This window comes from Aptenodytes forsteri, unplaced genomic scaffold (assembly GCF_000699145.1).
Source record: "Aptenodytes forsteri isolate BGI_AS27 unplaced genomic scaffold, ASM69914v1 Scaffold177, whole genome shotgun sequence".
Lineage (NCBI taxonomy): Eukaryota > Metazoa > Chordata > Aves > Sphenisciformes > Spheniscidae > Aptenodytes > Aptenodytes forsteri.
Genome location: NW_008795020.1, coordinates 144,233 through 163,143, shown reverse-complemented (window position 1 = coordinate 163,143; position 18,911 = coordinate 144,233). Strand labels below are relative to the sequence as shown.

The following is an 18,911-nucleotide window of genomic DNA, read 5'->3' as shown; positions in this document are numbered from 1 at the left end:
GATTCTCCCTTCAGTTTTCCTTTCCCCACTTTCTGCCTGTGTCCCATGGAGGGAAAGCAGTAAGTAGGAAGCTGCTAGAAACAGCTCAAAGGGTATCTGTGCATTGGCTGTAGTCTCCTAGGATCTGTGGGGAGGAGAAATAGCTAATTGTGGTTAGTCTCCTAGGATCTGTGGGGAGGAGAAATGTGGGGTTTTTCTGAAACTTAATGTTTCAGAAGCAATAGAACAGATTGCAAAGCCTTGCTCTCTAGTAAGCTTTCCTGCACGGAAAGGTCTAGTGAGTGGGTGCATGCTAAAGCCTCTTCCTAACAGCATCAGACTGTTAGGCTGGTCGCTCCTGCGGCTGCAAGGGAAAGCACGACTTACCCCCCTTCGTTGGATCACTTAGGCTCTTGGTGGGCTGCTGTTCTCTAACTCGTGCCTCGTGATGCATACAGCACCGATGAGTGCTCTGGGCGCATGCGGGTTTGTTGCCTTCTTATGAGTAGCGATGTGTACAAGAGGAAAACATTTGTTTTTGGTGAAGCGATAAAGGAGCTTGGTTGTGATCAAAGTGCTCTTGGTCCGCTTGTGGAAGAGCGGAGTTAGGGAAGTGTCACTCAGAAAGGCAGGCTGAGTACAACGTGTACAAACACGGGACACCTGCATATGCAGCTGATGCTGTACTTCTAGCTGACTGGTGGGATCGCTCATGCATTCTTCACTAGAGGGGAAAAATGGGAAGAAAAAAAAAATCTCATGCATCTTTAAATCAGTGTAAGGTCAGCTGAGATAAAACCCACTAAAATCAATTAGCTTAAGTACCGGGTTATGACAGAATATCAGTCGACCTCAGGTTGTCCTGGTGCCTTAAATGTGTTTTCTCTTTCACTCTTTCTAAATTTCTTCTCACTTTAACCCTGAATTTATACCTGGATTTGTGGGTAACAGCAATATATCTGTAAAGCTTTTTGTCCTGAAATTACTTGTACCTATGGTTAACTGCTGCCTTAATTAGCTTGTATTTTATGAAACCAGACCCCAGTTTGGTGCATTTTAAGAGTCGAGTGAAATAGTAGTTAGCAATTGAAAATTACTCATCTTGTGTATTTGTAAATGGGGAGAGATTACCAGGTTCTGTATATAGGTATCATGTTATATTTTTATCTGTTGTTCATATTTCTTGGTGAAGGATTTCTCAGCCAATTTAGACTAAGACGTAGGGATTAGATTTGAGTGCTTCTAGGGGCATGAGAAATGTCCAGAGGGGAGGGTTCAGCTATGTGACGTGTGAAATACCAAAGAGGCAGCCCGGAGGGTTTCTCTCCAGCCAAGTAGTAAACTTCAGAGAGAAAAAAAGGAAAGAGAATGTAAGCAAACCTGAGTGAATGCTAAGCTCTGTGGCTGGCAATTAATAAAACAGAGAGGATGAATGAACCATACCACAAGGAAGTCCAGCATGTCTATACGTTTGACCTCAGGAAACCTACGCTGAAGAAAGTGGATGTCTGGCCATGCACTGGGAGGAGCAGCAGCAGCTCTGGTGTTTCCTTTTCTTGCCCACATGTCTTTCTTTGCCTCTCCGTGTTGTGCCTGATAGGCAGTCTGCTGGGGCATCCTCAGTGTCTGGATTATGGGCCGCCTTTCCAGCCCCCTTTTCACTTGGAGTTCTGCTCTGCCTATGAAAATTTTGGCTGCTGTGACCAGGAGAGAGACAACAGCATCGCAGCAAAATACTGGGACATCATGGATTATATCGATCCTCAGAGACATAAGCTGTGTGGAACGTATATCAAAGATATCCTGTGTCAGGTAGGGCAGAAAAATAGTATCTGTATCCTACGTTTTGGGCTGACTTGGGGGTCAATTGTGGTTCTGATAGCCTCTTGTAGCTAGCTGTGTTGCTGTGAAAAAAGGTATGGGAGCCGGGGAGAAGTGGGCTGATGGAGTAATGGTACCTAATCCTCAGCATGCGTTTTGCAAAGTGCTTTGTGTAAGGTGCCTCACTTTGTGGTATCTGACTATATATAATGACATTTGCTAGCAATAATGATTTATGAAGGCATTGCCCAACTCGGATTATGATGGGAATCCTGCTGCGCTGCTAATTTTTTCATAACGAAGGGGAGAGTTACGGATCAATACTTACTTTTTGCTTGCAGCTACTAGTGCTGGATTACAAATTCTACAGGATCAAATGATATGGGAATTATCAGGCAAAGTGTTTTGGTCCCTGGACCCCATGAAGGATATGTTTTGATTGTGGTCCTGCTGAGGATGCTCCAAATGGTGTGGTTGTTAAAGAAGAACAAAATTTAATAGGCAGTGGTTTTTTCACACAGCTGCTGCAAGGTCCTGAGGCTTCAGTCGCTGCATTTTCACCAGTGCTGTCTCCCCGCTGTCCACCTGGCTGACGGCAGCAGGCATTGTGCCGTGACAGAAGACCGGAGGCACTGTTCTTCCCCAGCTCCCCTGCCTCCCTATAATTAAAGGGCAGAACTGACCTGCCTTTTCAACAACTGTTAGTCATGCAGAGTTGGACTTACTGCATGCCAAAACACAAAGCAGCCAAAAGACACAGTCTTACTAAGAATGTATAAAATGCTTCTAGTTAATATTTCCTTAGCCCTAAAATATTATCTGTGTACAAAAATGTTTCCATTCATTTTGGATGCTGGCAGGATTCTGGCATCTGCTTGGTGGGGGGGGACGACACCCTTTCAGCACCAGGGCTGAAAAAAGTAGCGTCAGTGTTGTTTGTCATTTTACAGTTGTTAAACCAGAAAAAGATGCGTTACAGGACCTAGGAGAACCACCAATGTTGGTGTTATGAAGATTTTCTACATGTTGCAAGTAGAAAAAAAAAAACATAAAAATGTGTCTATTGCCTCTTTGATTGCTTATTCTGCAGGGCATAATTTAATTTTGCATTTGTTGTAAGTGTATTTTGTAGCAAAAAACCCAAACCACCCTATACATTTTCTTACAGATTTTCCAAGTAGTAAGCTATTACTCTTCTCATATCTTTCTAGAGTAAGAATGCTGTTAAATCTTTGGGAAGGAGCCTGTGATTGTGTTGTGTTGCTCTTCCTGTTCAAGTTGGTGACAATCATGGAATAAAGGCTGGGTTCTCTGGCAAATATTATTTGGCTGTTGAATTAGTGGAGGAGCAAAGATCTACCAAATGGTTTTGCTTTAGTGATGTCGCTTTGCTGGATCAAATTCTTACTGATGATCTCATGTGGAAGGGATGGAAAATGATGACATCTCCGTTCTACCACCTCCACAGTAATCCTGATAGCTTGTACTCACTACCCGTGAAACGTTGACATGTACTTAGTGCCACATCAAATGCAAAAAGAGAGATGCATATACGTGATCAGGGTGTAATTGTGCTAAGTGCTTATTTCTGCTGTGTACGGCAGGACTTCAGATAAACTGCTGCTGGCAACTAGTGCTTCTATTGATATCATTCGTATGGAACTTGGGACACAAAGATTAGACTCAGAAGCAATGGTGGACAAAATAATATTACTAGCTTTTGTCTTTTGAACAAAACAAATTTCAAGAAAGAGATGTAGGTGCTTATCGATAAACGTGAATTATTAGTAGCCGCTCTAATTTAGCGAAAACAGCATTATTTCACACCTTTGGGGGAGATCAGAGTCGTAGTGATGCCTTGTAACAAAGCAGCTCATTCAGTCAAGTGTTCCTTCAGTGCCAAAACCAGCAGACAGTAAAAAAACAGGCAAATTTTTTTTCTGGCCTTCCTGGTGTGGTAACGAGTGGTGTGCTGAGCATTACACAGAGGAAGCTGGTTTTGGTGACTGCAGCAGTCTCGCTGGAACCACAGAGCCCAAGAAGGATGCCGTGGCGTGCACCTTACCTTGGCAGTGGAGCGGTGTGTTTCTTAACAGATGGAAGAGGATTAGATGGGGATGTGCTCTGGATCATGGATTTATTTCCCGCTGTCACTTCAAGCCAGATATGTTTTTCTTGAAAACTAACAGGCTAGAAGAGGCATCTAAAGCAATCTGGCTCTGCTGGTAGAGCTGCTTCAGTTTGTATCTGGCAAGATCTGGGTCTATTTTTGCTAGCTAAAATAGATACAAATGCTTTGTCCTAAGCATTTGTAGGTTTAGAGTCTGACCCTCAGCTGAGCTGTTCTAGGATTTAGCTTAAAAACTGAATATGGAACTCTGAAAACCGCCTGTAACGTTCTTAAGGAGGTGTTGTGCAAGTTGCATGGCTATAAAAATTCCCTGGATGCCAACCTTGCTACATGCACTAGAACAGCTCTCTGGCTGCTGGCTGAGAGGACTTCTCTATTCAGGAAACTGCTACACAGGAGAGGCTTAAACAGAAAAGGCCAATTAAGCCTTGTTCAAGCTGATTAAAAGCCATGATATTAGCATGGGATAGGAGCTAGTGCAGGGAAAGCAACATACTTTTTAAGCCAATTTTAATCTGAGGCCTGACTTGATTGCAGAATGCATGCTGGTTTTGCAGAGAAACTATTACAAAACAGCAAAGAAGTATCAACTTGATCTTAGCAGCTTCTGCTTCTTCCGCTCTATAAAGTAGTGGGATTAATTGTATTGTTTCATGCATGCTTGAGCGAAATGAAAGCAGACAACCAACACTGACTGCAAGGCCACCTAATCCTGGGAGTTTACACAGATCCTGAGGAACCGCCTCCGTCTCGTGTGTCTTGCTGAGTGCTGCAGGTGTTGTTTGCCAGGCAAACACTGTGTGGGAAGCCCAATGGCTGGAAAAGCACGGCAGCTGCTCAGGGGCTGCACTTATTTAGGAGGATGAACTGTAGGAGACCCTTATGCTGCAGACTGTTGGCAGAACAGAGTTGATGGAGCTTGGAGGTGGTGAGAATATGCCTTGTTTCAGAGGATGCTGTTTTTCTCTTCTCTTTCCCTTTTCAGATTGCTGGTCTGGGAGCTGGGCTCTGTTCCCACTTATTGAGAGAAATTAAAAATGCTGTCAAAGGTGTTAATAAAGTAATCACTTCAGAACAGAATTGAGGGGAGCTCTAGACTGCAAGTGACTTGTGCACAATGGAGTGGTGAGCCAGCTGCAGCCGCGTGTTAGTGGGAATGAGGGAGCTTCCCAGGACTCGAAATGCAACACAGGTTAGGGTCTGTCTACTCTCCCCCACCTTTCCTTGCTGACACCTTATCAGGCTGTCACCTCTCCTCGTCTCCTAGTCACTTGAGATCAGCACCATATTTTGTGAAAACTATGATATAACTAGAAACACAACATATTCGGGGGGGTGTGAGTGAAAGCGGAGAGGGTGAGCAATGGTTAATGGACTCAGTAAGCATCAGGGGAGGAACACGCCAGCCAAGTGTTGTTGAATGCCTGCACCAAAGCTGCTCTCCCTCAAGAAGGTGAGAACAGAAAGACGCTTACCTGAAGCTTTGGCTTTTGGGGATGGTACGATATAACTAGAAACACAACATATTCGGGGGGGTGTGAGTGAAAGCGGAGAGGGTGAGCAATGGTTAATGGACTCAGTAAGCATCAGGGGAGGAACACGCCAGCCAAGTGTTGTTGAATGCCTGCACCAAAGCTGCTCTCCCTCAAGAAGGTGAGAACAGAAAGACGCTTACCTGAAGCTTTGGCTTTTGGGGATGGTACTCCAGGCTTAATGGTGCCCTTCCTCGTTCTGGGAAGACCTTAAACATGGGGAAAATGGTGTGGTTCTGCCATCTAGGGCTGAGGTCAGGCTGCAAGGACGGGCCTCGGGGACTTGGCTCCCCTTTGCAGGCTGGGGACTTCTGATTTGGGAAGAGGAGAGGTTCCTTACAGATGCGATGCAGAAGCAACAGAAACCAGCTTGTTCTGTGCAGATTGATAACCAAATGGCAGCAATGAAAAGTGAGAAACTTACTACACCATCCAAGAGTTGAAAGGGCTTTGCTACTTACAAGTCATATCTTTTCTTGGTAGGCCAAAAGCCCTCGGGTTCTTTTGTGAGCAAAGGAAACACTTTGCTATGCTAAGTTTGGGATGAGGGTCTGTAGTCTTCACATTAAATATCCTGGAAAGGCTGCTACTTGCACCAAAAAAAAAGTCAGTGCTTGTATAACTGCCCCAGATTTGTTTAATGAAGCAAACTAGTTTAATGAGGCAGAAAAAATACTACTGTAGTAGTTCTTCATTATTTGACTATGTACTTACCTTCCTACGTATGTGCCTAATAAAAACTCTGGATAGACTGTTTCAGGCTGCTGGCGTGAAAACCAGCAAAATAATCCTTCTGCAGAATTTAGCTCCTTCTGTTTCAACTTCTGCAATTTTGTGCTGACTAAAATAAAGGTGGGATTTTAATGGAAATATTTTATAGAAGTTCTGGCCCAGAATTTTTGCAAGATGGGAAGTTTAAATTTAGGCACAAATTCAAACACAATGCCTGATTTTCAGTATTTAACCTATATTTTGCACAGCTAAAAACTTAATGATATTGGAAGGGACATAATTTTAGATACATAACACTTGAAAATGTTGCCTGCAGTATTTTTTTTCCCTGAAGATCACATATAGAGTCAGTGGTAAATACATGAATTCCATAAGACGATATCTACTTATTTGAAACAGTTTTAAATCTCAACGACAGTCTGCTTCATTGATACCATGCATGCAAGAACATGATCGGAGTTACACAGCATCAGACCAAAGATTAACTTAGCCTGTACATTTAACCAATGTACATCTTTAGCACCTACAATTTCTTCTGGCAGAGTTTCACCTCCCTTTTTTTAACCTGGCTCCTGCTAGCTTTATCTAATGCTCCCTCATTTTTTCTTCTGGGGGAAAGGGTGAACAAGTGATCTCCGCGCATCTTCTCAATGTCACTTGTGATATTTACAGACTTCTGTCAGGCTGTTGCCCTACTCTGATCACCTCTCTGCAAAACTGCTCAGTCCCATCTTAATTAGCTGTTTGGTATCTTTGGATTTGTTCCCCTATGCTGCTTTTGGGAAGGGGGACCAGAGCTGTGCATAATGTTGAAGGTGCGGGTGATCCTGTACCTGGTTTGTTTTCTTTCTTTCCTAACACTTGATTAGACCTAGGTATGGGCTTAAGGGCTTAACAAAGTAAAATCTTAAATATACCTGGAAACGGCAGTGATGCTGAAAGATGTGTCCAGATTTGGGACTGCTGGTCTGGAGAAGTCTGAAGTAGGAAGGCTAACATTCTCCATACTGCAAAGGGTTGCTGCAGTGAGGGAGTTAACAAATTCTTCTCTCAATCTGTTAAGAACAGGTTACAAAGTACCTAGTTCAAAATCTAGCAGGGGAAGCTAAGGGGGATTTCTAAAAGCAAAGGTAAGAAGAGATTGCAAAAAGGAATTGCCTGTCACTTCCCTAAAAACATCTGGTAATGGAGAATCCACAGCCTCCATAGACATACTTCTGTTGGGGATAACTTAGGTGCAGCTGATTGCTTTGGTAAAGGAAACAACTACTGACTTCTAAATCCCCTTTAGCAATATTCTGAGTGACTTTTTACTATTCCACTTCAAAGATGACTCATTATGTTCTCTGCCTTACCAATTTTTCATTTTATTAACTGGTTTGCTTCCATGAAGTGTCTTGGCTTCTCCTGGATGTGTGTACACAGCCCCATATTTAGTTTCTTTTACTTTCTAGGAATGTTCTCCGTACGCTGCACATCTCTACGATGCAGAAAACCCTCGGACACCTCTAAGAAACCTCCCAGGACTTTGTTTTGACTACTGCTCCGAGTTTCACTTCAACTGCCGCTCTGCCATCAGCCTGCTGACGAGTGATAAGCACATCCAAGAATGCTGCGAGACAAACAAGACGCGCTTTTGCAACCTCCTTCACCTACACGATGAGGACTACTGCTTCCCCAATGTGCTGAAGAACACAGCCCTCAACCACAACCTGGGCTCGGTAGTGCAGGACCGCAAAGGCTGCCTCCAGCTCTGTCTGACCGAGGTTGCCAACGGCCTGAGGAACCCGGTGCTCATGGTGCACGCGAATGACCATACCCACCGCATGTTTGTAGCTGAGCAGGTGGGTGTGATCTGGGTCTACCTACCTGATGGCAGCCGGCTGGAGGAGCCCTTTCTGGATATTAAAAGCATAGTGTTGGCTACGCCGTGGATAGGGGATGAGAGAGGCTTTCTGGGGATGGCTTTCCACCCCAAGTACAAGTACAATGGGAAGTTTTATATCTATTACTCATACATGGATAAGAACCGAGTGGAAAAGATCAGGATCAGTGAATTGAAGGTTTTGGCATCTGATGTCAACAAAGCTGATCCACTCTCGGAAAGGTAAAGTTCACGTTGAATGCTATTGTATGCCATGATGAGAAATTATTTTTCTTTGTCCCTGTCCTTCCCCCTTGCAGAACCTGCTCATTCCCAGTCACTCTGGTTCAGGTGTGTGACTGGCCTGCTATGAAGCTACCAGAGACAGGTTGGCTCAAGGTCACACAGCAAACTAGAAACGAAACTGAAAAGAGGACCCAGGATCTAGGCTTCCAGGTTGTCTTCTCTCTCTATCTCGTACTCTTGCCTTCTAAAGAGCAGTAATAGCCTTAAGCCTATTGTGGAATTAACATCTGCCCTAAAAGTGTTTTGTACTGTAGGAGAGCAGGGATGCTTCATTACAGTACTATGCATTCATTTGGTCTGACACGTGTGTCCCTGCCCCGTCCCCCCACTAAGAAAAAAAGCTAATTCTCAGTTATGGAGAAGAATTTGTTAATAGCAGACTTATTTTCTCTAGAGTTTCACGATCACCATAAGATGCTTCTGAAGCCCTCAAATTCACCAACTGCTTCTCATATAAGAAAGCAGAACCCACCTGTCACAATCAAAGTTTAAAGGGCAACAAGTGCTCCCTGCAGATGAACAGAGCATGTATTTGTTGTCGTGTTTTCAGAGGAGCGGTGATACTCCTGTGGTCATGGTGGCGGGTGAGCTCTGTAGCACAAGAGGGGTTAATGCAGTGCAGGTCAGAGCTGTAGTGCACGGGGCGGCTGTAGTGCTGCATGGCTTGTGGGAAACACGTTTCCTCAAGGGATGCCATACTGAAAGGAGCTCTGCTGTAAGCTAGGCAGGCAGCCTTGTGCTGCAGGCTCACATGAAACGGGATGCAACTCAGCACCAAAGCCAACGGGTCTGTACAGCCGGGAAATCTTGCTTTCTTCTGTAGAAGAAGTGATGCAGTATTTCTGCAGCCTACCTGAATGCTCAGTCCTTTCCAGTAGCTAAATCTGGAGGTATTTCTCCTTTTTTTAGGAATCTTTTGGAGCTTGAAGAACCAGCTGCAAATCATAACGGTGGGCAGCTGCTCTTTGGTGTGGATGGCTATATGTATCTATTCACAGGAGATGGAGGGAAAGCTGGAGACCCTTTTGGAAAATTTGGGAATGCTCAGAACAAGTAAGTAGGAGGGCAGTTGAAAGTCTTGAGCTTGTCCCCCAAGACACAGGGTTTGGAAATGAGACAATGTGGAAGAATAAAGTAAGAGTGCTTCCTGATAGTCCTTGTGCATCTGCAAGTCTGTCCAATGCAGTATTTAAAAAATATAAATTTTACATTTTGAAAGCTGAGGGAACCCAATTTGTTGAGAGGGGGGAAAGTCTTCTGTGACTTAAACAGGTTGCAAGACATACCAGCTGTTGGTTTATCTCTTTTGGACAGATAACTTTTTCTTTGGAAAGGGAGAAGCGGGAGAGAATTGTTCATTTTCAGTTGGCTCTCATGCTGGGATTTGTCTTTTTCTATTGTTCTCTCTAGGAGTGCTTTGTTGGGGAAAGTCTTGAGGATAGATGTGGATGGAAAAAGCCCTGATGGAAAGCCTTATCGCATCCCTCCCGATAATCCATTTGTGTCTGATCCCAAGGCCCGCCCTGAGGTTTATGCTTATGGGGTCAGGAATATGTGGCGCTGTGCGGTTGACAGAGGGGACCCTGTCACGAAAAAGGGAAGAGGGAGGATATTCTGCGGGGATGTCGGGCAGAACAGATTTGAAGAAATCGACATCGTTGTTAAAGGAGGGAACTATGGCTGGAGAGCGAAGGAGGGATTTAAATGCTACGACACAAAGCTTTGCCACAATTCCTCTTTGGGTAAGGAAGAAGTTTCTTACAGAAGATTACTTTACTATACGTGTATGTTTACAGGACTATAGCTCCATTTTTCCAGTGGAGCTAAATAATCTAGTGTTGTGTGTTAAATGGAGACTGTTTACTTCTTAAAAGCAGAATATTCCTTCTCCCCAGCCCTGCAGCCTTGGTATGAAATGATGCCCTGCTTATTCAGGGAATTCCCTGTCATACACTGCACTGGACAAGGTGTCTAGGGTCAAAGCCTGTGCCTTTTGCAGACAGACAGAATTTTCCCAGTGAAGTTAGGAAGGCAATGGATTGGGTTTAAGTAGAAAAGCAATATTGTGTTTTCTTCAGATGCTCTGAGCCATGGCTATTGCTAAGGAGAGCGGACCAGGCTGATGCCGAGACCCTGAAACAAATCCTGTGGAAGAGGCAGTGCGTCCTAGCAAGTAGGGTGCTGCAGCAGAACACCCAAAAGCTGTGCTCTGGGTCTGACTGTGGGTGTGATGGACAAACTCACTTGCTGCCTTTAAAATGAATAGATATTGGTGGTCTTCATAGAGCTCTTTGGAAAGCACGGTAGAAGAACTGGCTATTATTATAATGTTCCTTAAGCTGTTGGAAGAAAACACCTGGTCTCAAGCTCACGTAGATGTTTCTGAAACATTTGTACGAGCAGGCAAGTGTAGAGTATGCGTTATCAACATTTCTCTGCTATGCTGGTACCCACGTGGCTCTCAAGTTTTGTTGTTTGGTTGGTTTTTTTAATGGCCCAATCCTCAATTGACAACAAAACTGAATTAGATTTTGCTGTTAATCTACTGTTTTTAATGAATTGTGTTTGTGATCTTTATCCTCATCGTTAAAGATTAAAGACAAGCTACTTGATCCAGGGGGAAAAAAGTGAGGACAAGACTAAAATTTTGTGGGATCTGATATTCAACCCAAGGGCTGAATTCAATTTTAACATTGCCAGAGGCAAAGCCTTTATTTTTATAAGTCTCGTGACATAAAATGGAGGTAGCACACTTATGCATGTTCTGTGCTGAGAATGTCAGCAAACCTATGAAGATGTTAACTTGCAATTGTTTGATCTTATTCCCTTCTCTAAAAATGCTGGAATTTGTAAAGACTGCTAAAATGATCGGTGCAATCACAAACCTGTAAGATAATACTTCCTGCAGACTGATACCTTTCTGCATTGCTCGCTTGATGCAGAGAATCTTGGTCCTATGTGTTATAGAAGCTCATCACGACTAAGCCTTGATAAGCAACTACACAGGCGGCTCCTTAAAGCCCCTGGGTCTGTTCTGTCCTGGAGTAAATTACTGAATTCCCACTGAAATTTAACTATGCTGTTTGTTCAACTGTACTGGTCCTTCCAGTCATTTTTGTGCCTATTGGCATCGCTAAGCAATCGCTTTTTGATGCTCTCTGGATGTAAATTTTCTCACTTTTTATTCTTCTGTGTTTAACAGATGATATTCTTCCAATATTTGCATATGGCCGCAATGTGGGGAAGTCAGTCACTGGAGGTTATGTGTACAGAGGATGCGAATCTCCCAACTTGAATGGCCTCTATATTTTTGGTGATTTCATGAATGGGTGAGACTAATTGTTTTCTCTGCAGCTACCATTCTGTACCCACATTTGCCTTATCTGGGCAAATAAGAGTATCAGAGCACCCTGAAACCTTTTCAGCTGGAGCAAATGAGAATCCCAGATGTCCGTGTATTAGATTAAGGGCTCTGACCATTATAACAACATTTTGATTGCAATCTAAACTTCCTCCAATTTAGAGTCCTTAGGAGAGGTTTGCTTTTGTTCAGGTCTATTTTTCCAAAAGACAAACATTAAAACCAGTCAACAGTCAGGGTCCTACTGACATCTTTTTCCAGTAATGCATGATTTTGACACAAACTAATCTTGATAATGGAAACAAAACACCGGGTTTTATTTTTATCTAGTCGACTTATGGCTTTACAGGAAGATGAGAAGACAAATAAGTGGAAGAAGCAAGATATCTGCGTTGGTAGCACAAAAGCTTGTGCTTTCCCTGGAATGATCAGTTCTTATAGCAAATTCATCATCTCATTTGCTGAGGATGAAGCAGGTAGGTATCGTGCTAGCCATATCTTTATTGGAAACTGTACTGTGAGTTCTGTGTTATAGGGCAACTGTGTAAAACTATGTTGTTCCTCACACGCCACTGGAGAGCGGGCACTGCAAAACAAATTTGTGGCTATCTCGGCACGGCAGGTAGGGCTGGTATGGGGTTCAGAGAGGTCTCCTGCCCTGTGAGGCTATTGCAGATCAGCTTGATGGAGAGCTCGGGAGACAGATCCTCATATGAACTTGCAGTCTGAATGCTCCAGGTTCTCTAAGGAGTTTGAACTCCTGTTTGTTTCAGCCTTTCCCTGTCCTTTTGTTGTTGTTTGTTTATGCTGTTTCATTAATGAAAATACTATATCAATGCAGTTTGCTCTTTCATTGTAACAGCTCATCCTCACTTGGAAATTCAGGTAAGCTGTAAGAACTCCTCTCCTCATTAGTATAAATTCCTCAGTCTTATTCACAACAGCAGCACTTCACACTGTGGATTGCACACCAAGGCTTTATTTGGGGATGAGGAAAGCCACTGATTTGACAGCTGAGTGGAAATGCCTCAGTGCATAGGACTATTGCTATGGTCACGATGGCCAGATCTCTCACCAAGGTGAAAGTACCAATGCATGCTTTGTTTACTTTTGTACAGTCTCCTGACAGAGAGCTATGTAATACAAAAAGTGACTGCAAATCTTTTGAGAACCCAGATGTGCTTTAGCGAGCTCTGATGATTCACGATTCAGCAGAAAAGAGATTTGCTTGTAATGAAAAGATCCTAGATCATCTGGCTGGCATATTCTGTCAAAGATGCAGGGAGACGCAGGCTTTGTTGTGAAATATGTGCAATTTTTAACTGTTCTAACAACACGTGGAGTGAGTGGATATTAAATGTCCCTTCTACTGGTTGGTCTTTTAGAAACCAATATGGTGTCATCATGTAATTTGAAAGACAACGACGTAGTAGTATCTTTTGCAAGCTACTATAATTTGCCTGGATATTGTTCTAGGGGGTGCTGAAGGGAAGGCACGAGGAGTAGTTGCTCTCCTCAGCAACCATACAGGAATAAGAAGCTTCTGTCTTCCATGGATTAGCCAATTTAGTTCTTGTTGGATTTTTTTGGTATGACCAAGATGGGTAAATATTTGTTGTGTGGTCTTCCCCTTGTAGCTTCTGGCTGCTTCTTTGGTACAAACAAGTTTTAAAAAATACGTTTATACAGAGGAGAGTAAGCTTTTGGAGGGCCACTGACATGAGGTAATGAAGGTCCTGCTCAGGCACTGTGCTCGGTCGAGGGCTGCTGGTTCTGCGTGGAACCCTGCCGCAACCGAGAGATCATTTGGTGTCCTTGGGAGTCCAAAAGGACACCCACTTCTTGGAAGTAAGACACAACTGAGGGATTGACTGAAGGGGTTTTCTTTTCTGACCACATGAATTAGTGAAGAGCCAGGAAAAAGAGGGAAATGGAGAACTGGGATTCAGCTTGGGCACTTGAATCTGAAACTGGTTTTCAGATTTTTTTTTTTTTTCACTTCCATTTAGGTGAGCTGTATTTTATGTCTACTTCTTATCCCAGTGCCTACGCACCACACGGATCACTCTACAAGTTTATTGATCCTGCAAGGTTAGTAATTAAAGATGTTTTCCCATGTCAAATTCTTCTATAATCACCATACATTCCCCAGCTATCAAAGTAGAAAGAATGCTAAGTACTACTGATACATAATCTCACTGACCTCCACATCCAGTCCTTGGTTTTTGTTACCCCACTGTATATCGGGTGCAACTTTAATCAGTTTTAGTGAACTTATTCCTCACTCATCATATCTGTGCACCCAGAAATAGACAGAGTTCTGATACCTTCAAGGTCTGACACAGTAAGGATCAAAATAATGTCTCCTTGGTTGCGTATCTGAAGTATAGCACAGTGGTGTTTTAAAAATGACAATCCATATCCTTCATGGTCGTGACATCAAATATCTGTGATGCCCTTTCGTATAATAAATTGCAGTCCACAGTTGAGTTTTCTTAACAAAGAAGAGTGAAACCTGGTGGTTCATGCAGTGTTCAAATAATAATTGGAGCCTGAGCCTGAGTTTTTCCAAGCAAAATGTTTTTTCCCCGTTAAGCAGTTATCCCTGCTGAAGTCTGTTTTTACAATAATAAGCATGCTTATGTAATTTTTTCTCCTCCCAAGCTTTTGGATCTTGCTAAAAAGTATTAAATGAGTTTCAAATCACCCTGTAAAGTAGACACAGTACTAATGTGTCCGTGCTGTTGCCAAGATCTCAGACACTAACAAAATGAAGAAAATGATATGTTTTCTTGGAAAGTTAAATCCAAAGCTAGATAGTTAACTCAAGCTCTGTACCAAGGTGATGGGAATAGGAACTTGAGTCTTTTACTTGCTGTAACTACTTGAGAAGACTCCTGCCTTTAACAGCTTATTGTCTGCCAGGAAGCCTTTGAACTGCATTAACCAAAATGTAAGATTTTCAACTAAAAAAAAAATTAAAAAAATTTGTGAGCTAGCATAAACATTGAGAGCTTGAGCATGCTCTATTTCACAAAAAAAGTCCTGCAGTCCCTCCGCCACTCCTTAATGTGCCATGAAGACTATCAGGATGATAAATCCTCTCCCCTTTCCCACTCTAAAAGGAGAAATACAGCTTTCTGTTTCACAAGCAGCCTGCGGGGGCCTCTCCAGGAGGCTGCCTGCCTGAGGACCGGTGTGCAGTAACGCACCATGTTATGATGACTCCACGGGGGCAGCAAGCCCCTGCCAGGAGTTGCGATGTTTTCACTGCTCAGAAGGGCTTTCTGGAAAGAAGCCAGCTCTTCCCTGTGCTTTTGGAGCTTCATATCCATCACTTCTAGAGCAGGACCAGGCACTTATTCCCGTGGCTCTTTGGAATTTATTCTTGTATTTTCTGGTTCCCCTTGTTTACCTTAGCCTGGATGCTGCTCTGCTCAGCTTTGCCGTTGTCTGTTTGCTTAAGCACTTTGCAAGCTTGTCCAGGGTGTGCAAAGCACTGACTGCTCCTCTGGAAGCTGAGCTTGCTTGTCCCTGGAGCAGAAAGTCCTAACACCTCCAGATCCTGGGTTGTACTCTGGCCTCCTCCTGATTGTATCACAAGCAGAGATTTTTCCTTTCTCCTTTGCATTTTAATGCTGTTTATAGGATTCTTCCATTTCCGTCTCGCTGTTAGCGGTGGCTGGGATAACTGGCTCCTCTGATGCCGCTGATGGGTGCAGTCCCAGTTTGTCCAGCCCAGACGCTCCCTGCTTCCTGCCCGCACTTCAGCAAGCACGCTGGCAAGGGCAGCAAGCCACACAAACGCCTGCTTCAAAATGTTGGCAGGGCCACTGCCGTCTTACCTGATGGCCACTCAGACTTCCCCAGGAACCCTCCAGGAAAACTGATGGCAGCAGTACCCCGTGTCCCCGCTTCAGCTTGCCTCTCCAGCAGTGCTCTCCGAGACAGCAGAGTGGCTGGCGTGCCTCTGCCTGGATTGGCACCAAATCCCCTCAGTCAGGAGCAGAGGGAAGAGGTGTTAGAAGGTGCCTTAAAAATTAGAGGGGGGGGTGGAAACCTCCCTCCCCCCCCTAAAAAACCCCACAAGCAATGCCAACAATCCTGCTTTAGTAACCTTTGGGTTTTTTTAATTGAAATGGCACGGAGGAAGCACTTGGCTGTTGCCCCTGTCTGAAGGAGAATGCTAATCACAAGAAAATGTGATGCCTTAGGTCATGCTTTGCTTTGCTCTGTGTTGTCAAGCATGCCAAATTGGAAGAGCCTGTTCTTATTTGTCCTACAGCAGTTCCCTTGGTGGGTAACAGAAAACACAGGTCTGTTGCTCTTTGTACCCCCCTTCCTGTCATTTAGCATGTGACAGCTTTACCTCAGGGAAAATGTGCTTTTTTTGGGGTGCTTTTGTACTGTGGGAAGTTGTCAGGGAACGGTAGGAGAGGAACGCAGATACATTTTCTTTGCAGTTGTTGCTTCTTCCCTCCTTGCCTGTTCCTTTCCTTTCTCACCCCTCTTGCTGCAGCACTATGTGGCCGAAGCGGCACCCTTTGAAGGTCACACTAACTTTCATGGGGCTGTGCTGGAATATTCTGCTGCATGTACAGAGATCCTTATGCTGTGCCATGAGCGAGTGGAAAGCACTGTCACTGACAAGCCTTACGTGCATGAATGAGACTCCTCCACTTCAAGGTGGGATGCATGAGCCAGTATTGGTGATGACAACCCAATGTGACTGATAGTCTGAAGTTCAACCAATGCATCCACCAGGCTTCTAGAAACAGCATTGTGCTGTGCCTCCAGCAACAGGACATGTAGCTGAACACACCTAATCAGCACCCTGAATTCAGTGGTAGGCTACAATTTCAGGCAGGCCGGCATCCCACAGACAAACAGACCAGCTATCGATGTTGGATAAAGACAGTCCAGACTGCCTGATGGCAGAAAGTTGACCAGAAGGGTGGTAGAAGAGAAGGTGCAGCCTTCCAGCTGCTATTGCTAGTCAGACAGGGATTTTATGGCTTGCTGCCCTGAGTTAGGCTCTAAAATTCCACCTATGTTGTGCTCCAGGTGCCTAAAGTGCTTTCCATGCCTCTTCCAGCAGAGGCAAATGATAACGGGGGATTGATGCGTGCCTCTGGAATAAACTTCCTTAACAATCTCTCAGATATCTGTGTATGGCTTTCTGTTTTTCAAGGAGAGCTCCACCAGGGAAGTGTAAATACAAGCCTGTTCCAGTGAAAACAAAGAGTAAACGGATATCATTTGTTCCACGTGCAAGTAAGTTGTTAGGCTCTAATTTCACTGAGAAGCAAAACATCTAACCATCTTACAGGCGTGTGACTGAAATCTTCAACAGTCTTTAAAAACTAAATCACTGAGCAGGAGCAATCTTGAAGTTAGGTTATCACATTTAATGTGTGCTTCTGTTGTCTACTAGATGCTAGCCTTCTCTTAATCCCAGTCTCTGGGTGTTTTTTTTTTTTTTCCTAAGCGTTGCCAAGTAATAGTGTAAATGGGTGTCACAAGGGAACTGATGGCTTTGATTCAGGCATTGGATTTGGTCTGGGAAGTTTTGAGCATCTGTCCCTGGCTCTGTGACAAGTTCCTTGAGTCAAATAATCCCCTCTCTGTAAATCTAGGGGAGTCAATCTTCCTTTCTCCTGGTCTTTTTCTGTCCTATGTCCCATGGAACTAGGGCAGGGGTTACATCTTATTAGTGGGTAGAAGCAGCGTTTAGCAAGTTGAGGTTATCTTGTCTGGGATTTCCAGATATTAGTGTAACTTGAAAAATTCCTATTGTTAAGTCTGCCAAAGTAGTGTGCAAGGTTTCATCATGTTTAAGGAAAATAAGTCCAGACAATATATATTCATCACTTCTAGAATTAAACAGATTTATTTGCAAGAAACCCAAGGCTCACTTGATGGAAGAAAAGAGGTTTATATAGTATATATTTCTTCTTTCAGAATGTCAGCTATTTTTCTTAACTGTAGCTCTAATAAGGGTTTATATCAGTCACATCTCTGAATTGGCCTTTTGCCTTAAAGCAGGGATGCTGAACCATGTTAATTACTTTCCTCAGAGACTGTCCTTGAGCTGCTTAATGAACCTTCAACGACCAAGCCTCCGAAAAGATCTTCTACCCCCACTGCAGCCATCCCAACCGTTTCTTCTAAGAAAGCTAAAAAGACCCCATCCACCAAAATAAAAGCATCAACAGTGAAACCAGCTCCATCTGGTAAAAAGAGACAGAAAATCAAAGCTGAGGCTAAACCTCACAAGCCAAAGCGAGAAGAGAAGGTTGCACACATTTCCAGAACTACACCAGCACCACCGTTGCCAAAAAAGAAAAGCTCCCACCCAACCAGAACCAGGAAGCTTCTTCCAAAGAAAGCAGCACTGGCTAAGGGAAAACTGGAGAAGAGGAGGAAGAAGAGTAGATTAAGAAGCAGCTGTTGAAGCTCAGTGATGTCCCAGAAAAAGCAAGTCACTTACAAGATGGTGAAACAAATGTTTTGAATAGTGACCAAATAAAAGAGAATCAGCTGACTTGTTATGCCAGTGCTCCCAGGTGCGCCTCCATTAATGTCAGTGTTAGCAGTCTCCATATATGCTCTATTAAACCTTAACAGCACCAGCTCCTACTATTAACTTTCTTTGCAAATCCTGCTGTGATGTCCTTTTCTGACATAAGTAGTTATGAGAGTCTCTGGACATTCACTGGTAAGACTTGGCTGTGTATGACTGTCTAATAAATCCAAGTGCTTCCAACTTCCAGGACTCGCATCTTTTATCCAAGAATACAAAATAGACATGTCAATGTCCACACTTTTTTTTTGTCCTTTTCACTGCATTTCAGTAAAAGTATATTTTAAAAGTAGTTGTCTTTCAGACAATGAAATTAGATTTTTTTTTTTTAAAGCAGTATTTTTTCAAGGTATGGATCACCTGCAGGTTCCAAAGAATTCAGTAAGGGCTGGAAATGTTCAGCAAATCTTAAAAAACAAACAAAGTCAAAGCAACAGAAACCAAGCAATCCTCAAAAATCTTAGTTTCAGCTGAGCAATTGGATCGAACCGTCATCTGGCTTCTAACTGGACACAGGTTGGAGCCCGTCCTTCCGGAGAGCCCCTCTCGGCTGGCAGGTAAGGGCCAGGTGCGGGGTTACCGGCTGAGCCTCTTCTCTTCCT

The 18,911-nt window shown here is 43.7% G+C and overlaps 1 protein-coding gene across 1 annotated transcript; it reads left to right on the top strand.

The window, feature by feature from the left end:
• The first annotated feature begins 1,407 nt into the window (after nt 1-1,407).
• HHIPL2 (HHIP like 2) lies at nt 1,408-18,449 on the top strand. The gene is made up of 9 exons (XM_009275749.2): nt 1,408-1,791; nt 7,650-8,302; nt 9,275-9,418; nt 9,776-10,107; nt 11,568-11,694; nt 12,057-12,202; nt 13,736-13,817; nt 16,918-17,000; nt 17,804-18,449. Exons 1-9 carry the CDS (start codon nt 1,408-1,410, stop codon nt 18,178-18,180), a joined length of 2,328 nt encoding a protein of 775 aa, XP_009274024.1. The 3' UTR covers nt 18,181-18,449.
• Nucleotides 18,450-18,911: the final 462 nt, after the last annotated feature.